The sequence below is a fragment of the Syngnathus leptorhynchus genome, chromosome 4, assembly GCF_054491065.1.
Source record: "Syngnathus leptorhynchus isolate UIUO chromosome 4, UIUO_Slep, whole genome shotgun sequence".
NCBI lineage: Eukaryota > Metazoa > Chordata > Actinopteri > Syngnathiformes > Syngnathidae > Syngnathus > Syngnathus leptorhynchus.
In genome coordinates this window covers 10,405,325-10,417,333 of record NC_141198.1, presented here as the reverse complement: position 1 = coordinate 10,417,333, position 12,009 = coordinate 10,405,325, and the positions used below count along the sequence as shown (strand labels likewise).

At 42.9% G+C, this 12,009-nt stretch overlaps 1 protein-coding gene across 5 annotated transcripts in view; it reads left to right on the top strand.

Annotated features, from left to right (window-relative positions):
- Positions 1-218: 218 nt before the first annotated feature.
- emid1 (EMI domain containing 1) overlaps positions 219-12,009 on the top strand; it is a 40,662-nt gene continuing 28,871 nt past the window's right edge. For all 5 annotated transcript variants that reach the window (XR_015065920.1, XM_085910602.1, XM_085910598.1 and 2 more), the window contains exons 1-3: positions 219-740; positions 6,370-6,483; positions 7,334-7,437. Coding sequence is in view for 4 of the 5 variants with exons in the window: in XM_085910602.1 (XP_085766728.1) it covers positions 574-740; positions 6,370-6,483; positions 7,334-7,437 (385 nt within the window). In the remaining variant the exon portion in view is untranslated. The remainder of the gene's footprint in view (positions 741-6,369; positions 6,484-7,333; positions 7,438-12,009) is intronic.

Here is a 12,009-nt window from a genome sequence, read left to right as displayed (position 1 = left end):
ATACCTCGTGAGTGGCCGGGGAGTTTCAACTGCTCGACTTGAGCATGCATTGTCCTCAGAGAGAGAGAGAGAGAGAGAGAGAGAGAGAGAGAGAGAGAGAGAGAGAGAGAGAGAGAGAGAGAGAGAGAGAGAGAGAGAGAGAGAGAGAGAGAGAGAGAGAGAGAGAGAGAGAGAGAGAGAGAGAGAGAGAGAGAGAGAGAGAGAGAGAGAGAGAGAGAGAGAGAGAGAGAAATGGGGCAGGGTAAAAAGGACTAAGTAGGCTGTGCTTTAAAGAGACCAGAGGAGCCTATAAAAAGTGCTTTCATGCCCGTTGTTGTTCCAGCTCCATGTGCGCAGTCGCACGAGGCGAACAATTAACGCACGCAGGTCTCCGTCAACTCCGCTTTGAGTGATTAAATAATCGTGCCACAAAAGCTCACTGGACACCAACATAATTAAGTGGATGGGTTGCGCGTGTTTTCTTGAACTGCCTCTTTTTGACACATCTCACATCTCATCTAACTTTTTCCCGCTCTCTACCGGACGGCTCGTTAAATTGTTCGCAGCTGCTCTTTTGCATTTGATGCCACGGCAATGGGACATTGCCAAAGAGAGAACGTGTTCGAGCGTTGCAGAAAAAGTTTGCTTTGGACAGTGCTGGTCCTCTGGTTATGCATGCCCGCTGAAGGAACCTGGAAGACTGGACTTTACAAAAGCAGAGAGCAAACTGCAACCTCTCATACCTCCATCTATCTGAAAAGGTGAGTGAGCATCTTTCATACATGTTTTACCTGCTCATGCATTCTGCGCGTGCGTAGATGACATGACGCTATTTTTAAAGCCCGCACTCACATTGTGTGTTGATGCGTGCTGCTTTCCTTCTCCATCAATCAAACGGGTCTTATTGTATTCTTGACAATTGGTTTCCCTTTTCCTGTCCGTGTGTGCTGAGTGCTCTCATCCTGAAGTTAGCCCACCCTCTAGGTACACAAGATGCAACATCTAAAGTTGTCTTTTATTCGGGTGTCTGATTAAATTTAGCTTCTTTGCTTCTCTTCTGAAAAAAGGAAGCTTTAACAATAGACCTATTGTAAATATTTAAAAATACATTTATAAATAGGATCTGCACTGTGATCTAATCTCCCGGCAAATAATGAAATTCCATTTAGAAGGGATGCTCGCCTGTCCTCACATTTTAGATTCAAAATGTCTACATTTGAATCATTTATTTATTTTGAGGTGATATTATGTATTTATGCAGTGCTTGCAAATTTTAGTTTGAACCAGACTGTTGCATAATGCTTCGAATTAGTGAAAGAAAGAAAGAAAGAAAGAAAGAAAGAAAGAAAGAAAGACCTGTAATTTATTTATCGATTGATTTTGAAGTACGCATTCTTGTCATTTAGGTTAAGTGTAATAAAATAATGTCCACTGTGATCATGAATTCATCTGTATGGTGGAATTTTTTTGGGACGATGCGCACTTAGCCCTCCTGCCTCACAACTAGAAAGTGTCTGCTCTAAAACATCCAGGTTGGGTGGTTATCTCAGCCAAGGATAAACTTTATGGCCCTCAGAGTGGGGCCGTGGGGGGCTTCGATTTAGAAAAACAAGGAGGCATGCCCAGGTGGCCTTCATGCTTGTGCTGTATGTACTGGCCAACCTGGCTGCTTGGCCCCCTCCCACTCATGGCCTCAGGTCTGTGGACATATTTACTAAACACAAGCATCTGGGACTTTATTGCATCTGGACTCACTTTCTTCCCTTGAAAGTTGAGAAGTTTACAGTGGATCTGTAAGTGGTAGATAACATTTGCGGGACGGGAGCTGCTGCGGCATCCTCGGGGGGTCAGCGGGGTTTACGGAGTCATGGGATGGAGAGAGACTAGGATAGATGTAAAAAAAGTTGTCGTGACATTTTGCTTGGATTTGGTAGGTACATAAAAGGGGAATACCTGACAGCTCCTACTAAAATGCAGTCCGATTTAACACTACTGATCCCAATTTAAAAAAAAAAAAACAAAAACTAAATGAACACCTTTTTGATGCAAAACTGCCCATTGATCTTACTATTTTGTTAATGCGGCTCTTTTGAGAATTAATAAATGATGTGTTGGCCTGGTGAGTCCGTTGTCCCCCAGTGAGAATCAGCACAATGAAGTTCAGACGTTCTCATAATAGCAGAGTGAGGGGAAAAAAAGGAATGCATTCCCACAGCAGTATTACTCAAATGAAAGGGGATTAACACTACTTGAGTAATTTCTCGACTGGTGCGGTCACTCTGTAGCTGAGTTGATAAAGCGTTCATTCACCCTCGCCCTCTTTTAAATCTACACAGCTCAGTCTTCAGAAAAGGAGGGGGATGGCTTTATTTGGTGCCTCGTCCATTTCTTTATCTTCCCCTTGAGCACTTGTCATGGTCTGACAGGCAGTCTGAGCCCCGTGGCCCGCCTTATTCCTCATCCATCTTAACCACGTCCACCTTTCTTTAAGTATGGGAATAGAGAGGACTGGGATTTCAGTGGCTCGGCTCTCTGTGGCTTAAAGCGGAAATAGTTCAACTCGATGAAAAAGTATATTTGAAAGCTGCAACAAATAACAACACTGGTTATGCTCAATTAAGTTCAAATGCAATATTGAGCTCTTCTTCAAAATAGTTCATACTTTGGATGGACTTTGGATGGGGGTTTAATGTTCATTGAGTAGGTCGCCCCTTTAACAATTTTGGTTGTAGTTTACAGTCATGATGACCTGAATCACATTTTTCTTTTCTTTTTTCCCCTCACTTGCAGCCAAAGAAGCAAATTCAGAAACAGCTGCACATCAGCACGCAGCATTATGAAAAGAAAACCAATTTTGGTCATCTACAATCACTTGTCTATGTAGAGACCATTTATTTAGGTTGGGCAAATGTGCCCATTATTTTACCTGCTGAATGTTTTTTTTTTTTTTTTCAAAGCCATGACACATGATGGCACTCCAGGTGAATCCGCCAACACTTAAAGATGCACACAGCCGTGACACACTCAAAGGCAACAGGTGTCCACACCTGAAAAGCCCAGACAGACAAAGACATATGAGGGTCCCCCTTGTTTTTCTTCATGACTGCTGTGAGGAGACACTTCACTGTGACCTTTGATGACCTTTAGCTTGCTTTGGACTTCTCTGCGTGTCACATGCACACACACACACACACACACACACACACACACACACACACACACACACACACACACACACACACACACACATACACATGCTTTGAACTTGCAGCACAACATCCCTTCTTTGGCTCATTTCTTTTACAAAGCAATTTGTCTTTTGGCTTTTCAAGCAACTGCAGATCAGTGCACTCCACTTTAGTAATGGCTTTGCAATATGTCCTCAGCACATTGGCTATGAAATTAGGTCGGTCTTTTATATCTACATATATGGGTCTTTCCCTCTTTTGACCATGTTCCCATGGGAAAGTTCTTGTGTGATCCTTGTGACAAAAATCATCTCCTCTTTCTGCCATGTCTATGCTTTGTCTTGCCCAGGCAATTTACCCTCTGTCACAAACAAAGACCAATTTTCCAAATCTATTTCCCCTCCCTGTTCTTAACTACACACCTACACCCATTTTATGATAACATTGGTCAAACTACATCTAAAACTACATCAACAAGGCCTTGGCACAGTAGTCAAGCCTCTTGCCACCCCTCTAATAGAAAAAAAAATCACTGACACGTTTCCAAGCAGCATCTGCCCATGCAATTGCCAGCTTTTTTTCCTCTTCTCCCAGTCCTCGGCACAAAGTGTACTAAGCCGTCTCATGAAAGATGCAGGTTGTGGGCACTGCAGGGCAACCAGATGGGCCAACTCTGAGGATTTACCAGAATGTCATTTTCAAACACACATTGGACCCACTACAGTAAGGGGATGGATGATATTGACTGTTTTAAAATAAACAAATGGGAGTGTTACTAACTATGACAACGAAGCATTGCAAAATAGTTATTGAAATGACTCAACCTTGTATGACATTATTCATTTAATTGGATCTTACAGGAGACAACTGTGCTCTCTAAAGACAGACAATTATCTTTACTCTCCCAGGCATAAAGAAGGAATGTATCCTTGTATTCTCCCATGCTTCCAGAAAGTATTGTTCTCTGTTTTGCTCATTAAGGTAAGCTACTTCGGAAATTATTAAATGCTCTTCTTATTACCGGTGGAGTCACCAAAGTTGGTGCTTCCTCTGTGATAATTACCTAAGTGCAAGGCAAAGAGAGCAGGAGGCCATAAAAGTCATCCCCGCTAGTGGCAATCTTTAGCAGTTCCCAGGTACCTCCACACGTCCCCCCCACCCCCCCACCCCACCCGGAGCCTGGGAAACTGATCTTTATCAGTCGGAGAAAAGACCACCCCTGCACAATGCCGCTCAACCTAACCGGACGGATCACCTTCGCTATCATTTCCACTAATGATAAGAAATGTGTGTCCCCATGTGAAGACATCGAGATGTCATGCCGTAATCTTAGAGCTATTTTGTTACCGACAATCTAAATTGCTGTGCTCAAAGAACGTCTTTTTCCGAGTTCCCTTATAGTTTTTTTCTCTCTGCCTTTAATACGTCCTGTTGTAATAATTTTTCCGGTGTTTTACGTATGATTGGACTATGGAACACAAATTAAATTGTAAATAGCAAGGATTCCAAATTAGAGATATTTGACTGGAGTGACTAATATGAAGTCCAATACAATGCCAATGTAAGGCATGTTATTAAAAGGCCTTGACCTCCACGGAAGATGACTACATTGGAAGATGGAAAAAAAACAGTTCAAGTCAAGAGTAGTTTCAATTATGTCATGTAAAAATCTGATATTTTAAACAATGTGTAGACCTTTGCTTTGTTTAAGTAAGGAAAGACCGGTTCAACCTTTCAGGAAAAATAGACAGCGACAGTGAGTGACAGAGGAAACCAAGGTCAGCATATATGAGAGTGATTGGAAGAGGAAAGTATGGAGAAGGAAAGGAACATACCGCATCATATGTCAAACATGGTGGAAGCAGTGTTATGACAGCAACATACAACGTCATAGACGAGATGCTGTGACTGATGGATTGTGAAAGACCATCAAGAAGAAGGTGGACTTCAGGTTACTTGATGTCCAGCCCATTCTTACCTCAGTGAACTGATGTCAAATCGTTATCAAACTCTCCTCAAGTTTTAAGTTGCAGTCAAATTGCTTTCAGAAGATTTCCAGTATGGATGTGCAGCCCTAAAATCATCAACTTTAAGATTCTATTTGGAGACTATAGAGTCAAATCTAATAGGAGTGTTTCCAATTCTAGCGCAGATGGAAAACAGTCCCAACATAGTTAAGGTGTACCTAATGAAGTGCCTTGAGCGATTATACAAAGAGTTATAGTCCAGTGAATCTTTTCTTCAATCAGGCAGATCTATGTGTGCGTCCACCACCACATGTGGAGATTGTTAATGGGAGCTGCTTAGCATCCTCTGCCTTTGGCGCTTTCTTTCAGTTCCTCTCACACTAACATATGGTCATGCGTATTGACAAACAGATGATGGTGCCCCCCCCCCTCCCTCCCTCCCTTATGCTTGCAAACACACTGGCAGCAGAACACACAAAGCTTTGCGCTAAGTGGCCTACAGTTTCCTTTGTGGTTTTGAAATGGAGCTCACAGTTACAGAGCTGCGCAGTTATTGATTGTGTAAACACACCGTGGTAATAGTTTGCCATGTTTGTCCTCCAGCCATTAACATGTGAATGTAATCGGGAGCTGTGTATAGATCATTGTTAATAAAATCATGGGAACACATTTAACTACCTCAGTCTGTGATTGTTTTTTTTTTGTGTGTGTTACGAAATAACCCCAAATTGCGTGATGAGAAAATATTTATTTATTTATTTATTTATTGTCAGTGTATTTCACACTCCCAGGCACTGGTGGGAAAATGTCTGACAAAGCCTCTGAGAACACAGAGAGGACTCATGACCTTGCATTGGCATGTGCTGAAACACTCCCATCTCAGTATGAGAGCTCATCTGCTCTTCAGGATGACATCTGAGAGCTGAATGCAAATGAATGGACACAACAGTGTCAACAGGACTTACAATGCACTTGTGCATATCTCTTGGTGGAATTAAACCGTGCAAACACCATAAAGGAGTTTCAAAACAAAGGGCTGGGGGAGGGAGAACGGAATCAAGACAACGGGATGGTGAATGTGACCGTCAAAGCTCATTTCCTGTCGTAACGATGCTATGCGAGTGTCCTTGTAACTGTTTTCAGATGTACTACTTGAATTATTCGCCTCCTGGAATGCTATTTTCATGCATCTAAAGAACAAAAGTGTCTTCAGATTTCTTTTTGTGTCCCTTCAGAAACTGGTGTCCTCATACGGTGACAAAGACAGTGAGTTGCCAGGTGCAGAATGGGACGCTCGTGCAGAGAGTTTACCAGACGTGCCGCTGGCCGCAGGGATGTGCCGGGGGCAGGTGAGCAGAAGCCATTATGCTGAAATACTGGCATTTCATGATTTTTTATTTTTATTTTTGGGCACACATTCATATAGACAGCTGTAGCTTTCACAGTACAATCTCAAAAAATGACCTTCAGGTGACTGTAAAATGATGATTCACCTGCAACCTGCCTTAGCTTACATTTTGTTGCCAACCAATACAGATTTCATAAATGAGGTAAGCACCCTTTATTTGCCCCTCCGATCTGTCATCATGCTTTTTACACTTTGATGACTGCAATGCAAGTTCGCTTGCTTCATACTGTAACAAGGTTCGGCTGCCATGTGTTGAGTAGCTGTTTTTTTTTTTCTCCTGGAAGTCTTCAAACCTGGCACTCCACTCTTGAACAACCCGTTCACAGATGCCAGAATGTTCACAAAAACGTTGGTCAGGAACAGTATTTTCAGTTCACATTCGCCCAAATTATGAATAAACTTGTTCATTGACCACGTTCAGGTAGAACCCTGGCATGTTTCTTCCCGTTGATTGGTCAACTGAGATTTGTCCTTGAGATGTGACTAAAACAAATGGAATGGAAAGAACACATAAGATGCCATTACTTAAACAAAGCTTTATTCTTTCAGGAAACAGCTACACTACAAGAAGAGCATGAAATGTTGTCTGTCCCACCCCTCCTTTTTTTAAACTTTGTTTCCTTAGTCACGTCCCTTTTCCTGACCTTTTGTTAAATTTATAGTCATCTGACTGTGCAGTTCTCGTAACCATCATGGGCCGATTGTGCAAATGAAAACTTGATCAAACTTTATTATTCCAATATTTACGATGACGAATTGTGTGTCACGTGGTTCCATTTTGTATTTTCCAGCTACAGGACCGTTGTCAGACCATCCTATAAAACGGTGTACCGCACTGTGACCTCACTGGAGTGGAAATGCTGTCCAGGATTTAGTGGGACCGGCTGTGAAGAAGGTAAGTCCAAACAGGAAATACAATTCATTATTATTCATGAACAATGTTAATAATAATAAGGTGTATAGTAAATGAAAGACTTCAGCCTTGTTCATCAGGTTAAATTGAGCTGCTGCAATGTTGCCATGGGTCTTTATTGTGGTTTTGTGGTGCAGCTGGAAATAGTCATGATCCTCTCAAAGTGCCATGTGAGTGTGGCTGTTTTCTTTTTGCAACCACAGTAGCCGCTTGAGGTACTCGCACATGTGTAATGTCTTTCCTGGGCACGGGCACCCATGCAAAGACTGTCTCGGAAAAGAGGGTGGATTGTCTATTTAGGTCCGCACTTGTCTGAGGGGGGGTCACAAATTGTCATGCTTTTGTGACTTAAAGCACATGAAGATCGAGGTGGTCACTTTTTGATGAAAGCAGGGCCTGTTTGTCCAACAACCTGCAGGTGAGCTCCACGTGATCACAATAGTCACAGTACAAAAAACGGCAAGTTCACGAGCGGACTAGAGAGGAAATGATCCAATTAAGTTGTTTCCAAAGGAGATTCCCCTCCGGTTGTCATGGCAGCAGGGGGCTGTTGAGCCAGCAGGGATACTGGGATTAACCACTTAACTGAGCTCTGTTTCGGGTGGCTCAGATCACAGTCTGCGCTGAGTAGACGTGACACTTTCCATTGACGGGGGCCTTACACTCTGGCACCGCCGACGCTATCCAGGGCCACCGGCGCTTTGTTCTGTCCGAGCCATGTGAGCAGAAACGCGAAGGGGACCTCAGAACCTGAGAGCGCACTGGCGCTCGCCTCGTTCACAGTTTGAAGCCGAAATAAAAGCTGGCCAGATGGGTAAAGCTCAAAAACGGTACGGGCTTAAATCGATTGCCACGGAGCAAGGTGAAAGCTGCACACGCAGTTCAATGAGTGCAAGTTTGAAAGGCAACTTCTTAATAACCTGCTTGGGACTCCGCCCGTCTGCTTTTCTTTTTTGCTTTCTACTTTTTTAGTATTTGTATTTTTTTTACCTTATCTAACTTATTGAGAGAAGCACAAACATCCTGTGTGCCTTTTAAGCATTTAAACATTCATAACATTCTACTAATCTGATTTTAAAAAAGGGGAGCCACATATTGTACCTTTGACAGGCCTCTCCTTCCCATCATCCCCATTGTTCTGCTTGTCAGACTGTGGAAAATGGGTATGATCTGCTCATTTAGTTTGACCCCCCCCCCCTCGTTCTTTCATTGGGGCCACCCCAGGTCACCACTGACTCCAAGTCTCAGTATGCATTATTGCAGTATTAACATCCTGGCTGTGCACATGCCGTCAGACTGATGTGGTTAAATTAAGATGAGAGTTGTTTTCTTTTGTGTCCGTCCATTCTCGCCAGCCCCCCCCCCCCCCCCCCCCCCCCTGCCTTCCAGCAATCGACAAACATAAGTCGAGATAACATGTCTGTGTTTTAGTTTTGCGTTTCCCAAAACCAAGGCAGCAGCAGCAGCAGCGGCATGCTGAGATAAATGAGGGAGGATAATACGGAATGATGGTGCCATGCTGTCACACAAGATTTCAGGCCTAATCGTATTCTTACTTGTAAAGCAAAACATGACATCACATCAGGGTTCATAACCAAGCTTGCACTCCTTCAAAGTCCATGCGGGGTAAGATAACACTACATCCAACATGCACGCTTTTTTTGACCGTCTCACCCCCCGACCTCAGGCTTTGGCTGGAATTCCAGGCCAGTGGTGTAATTACTGACTTCTAATTGTTTTCTATGAGGTTTGGGAGATATTGTCTTACCTCTGGACCGCGAACATAATGGTCTTTTATCGCTGATTGAGTCCAAAGGAGAAAAAAAACGTCTAAGTATTTGCAGATGGGAGAAATTTCATCGGCTGCCAGGAGTCGGGATTTAATGTATGCTTGGTTAGCATTGGCATTCCATAGAAGTACGGTAAATGCTTCTTTTCAGATGGCATAGCATCCAAAACAAATATCAAAATTAGACCTCATTAAGAGACAACGACATCAGGACGAATTCAACTTGTCAAGTTGGATTTTAAATAAAAAGAAGGTGGTTGCCAAAAGTTATCTGAACATTTATCTTCTCTTGAGACCGTGACTATCGACGACACTCGATACCTTGCCTGTGATGTATTGACAAGAGCCATCAAAGACATGAGCGAACCTTATCAGGTGGGGGTGGGCAGGGGGGCTGCCAGGCTGCCCGTGGGTTAATCTACGCACGAATTAACATGGCTGCCAAAGCTCCACCGCAGGGGGTACTCATCAAGACATATCTCAAAGCAATGCGGAGGAGGCCGCAGTTTCTGAGATGCAATTTGCCGTATGGCCGGGAGGCTGAGTGGCGTTGTCCTTAATAATCCGCAGAAACCTAATCTGTGTTTTCACAGCTCTGTCTGGCCTTATCACCGGCATACACATTAAACATCATTCAGTCACACTTTGCAAAGCAAGAGTGGGAGTGCGCATGAATGTTATATGTGCCCGCCAAAGTGCGAATGAGGGTTTGGAGGCAGGAAATGTTGCGTACGAGGATTTGTTCAGCTGTTTGGTATGATTAGTTGCTGCAAGGTGGCAGGCTTTAGTAGCTGTGAGTGGAGGAAGACCAGCCTGAGGTGAACTAGAGCAGATGATCTCCTCTCCCACTACTACAACAAAGCTATGAATATTTTAAAAGTGCCAACACATCGCCAGACTCTCCTGGAGGCGTTGCCGATGTTTCCGTGTTGTGTTTGGCTTCTCGTCAGTCGAGCTACACACACACATAGTCCCGATGTCCTTCCAAAGTCTGCAGAGAGACACAAAACGCAAACATGCATTGAGGTCGGCAGCTGCAAAAAGGCCGCACAGCAGCTGATCTTCCTGGTGTCAATGGTAAATGCAATGGCAAGTGTTGAGACCCAAATTGGAAGCAGCTGAGACTGAGGTGAAGCGGACTCACGGCTCCAGATGAGCAAGCGGCTTTCTCTGGCCCACCAGCCGTCCCTCACGGGAAGCGACTGACTACTTATGAAATTTAACAGATGCACCACTGAAAAAAAAGTCCAATTTAGCATATTGTCAATAGATACTAGCAACACGATATACAAATACTTTTTTCTACATAGGTGAAAGACCACACTGTGATGTACTTGGAGATGACCAACATGGCCCATAACTGACTTAACAAGCCATCCACCAGTAATGTGTGAGATGGATTTCAATATTTTGTCCTACACTTAATGGCACGGCACATTTTATAGATTTCATGTGACGTGCAAACTTTCCAGATCAGTCTGCCTTGAATCTGAGTTAAGTTTTATGTATCTGGCTGCTGAGCTGGAAACGGCAATTCTGCTCACTGATTTATTTATTATTTCCCAACACTTCCCCTGGGAGCTCATTCAAATCTGTTTTTCCTACACTTAGAACGAAAGTAGGCCTCGTCAGCAGTTCAAAAAATAATAATAATAAAAATATATACTGCCACTGATATTGGATAAATGTCCCATAGCAAGAGTCACCGCTACCAGATCCTTTTTTTTTTTTTTTTTACTGTAGATGGATATTTAAACACTCTTTTGGCAGAATTCCTCTCGATTAATTTAAATTGGTTGCTTTCTTGGAACAAACTTGGTTTTTAAACATAATCCACAAATGTTCAATAGCATTGGAGTCTTTTGGGAGGGCCATTCTAGAAGTATTTTTTTATTTTGATGAGATAGCCATTCTAGAAGCTTAATGTTTGACTGCTTTATCCATTTGGGAACTCATTTTAGTGTATGTTTGAGATCATGGTCTTATTGGAACACCCAATTGCCCATATTGGCAGAAATAATATCAGTCTAACTTGAAGGTGCATTTTGAAGCACAAACTTATTTCTTGGTCAGCCCCAATGATGATAAAAATGTTAACTGTGCATACTGTCCTAACACATCATTCATACTCTACTTAATACCATATAGAAACTGAATACACATTGTAGATAGCTTTTTCCCTTCTTGGTTCGATTCTTAGCTCTTTTAAAAATGTGCACAAGATTTCTACGATCTCACTGATAACCAACAGTCCAGCTCATTATTATTCTTGCCTTTCTTTAATACTTTCGGTCCAGCGAAAACCTACTACCAGTACTATCGCTCTATTTTCGTGTGTGTGTGTGTGTGTGTGTGGTGCCACGGAAATTGCTTTAATTTGTCTTTTGAATTACATATTTTAAGACACGACTAAATTTGCAGGTTATCCAACAGCGTCTTTCTGTTTTTGCATGAAACATTTACTTACTTAATCAAATTTATTTTATACCGTATGCTGTAGTAGTCAGTGTTTTTTTTTACACACCACTGGTTTTCACGACGTAGCTGCTTGTTTGGCTCTGTTCTGAGCTCTTAAACACACATTGTATAACGTCGATTGATTCTAAGTGGGTGGGATATTATGGAGTCGACCTTGAAGCCGCCGTTCCCATGTACTCTCAACCACAAACAAGCCACATCACACACATTTTACTGCGGTTTGTAGTTGTGACATCACTTATGGGCGCTCAATCGTAGACCTCCCTAACTATACCCCCCCCCACCCC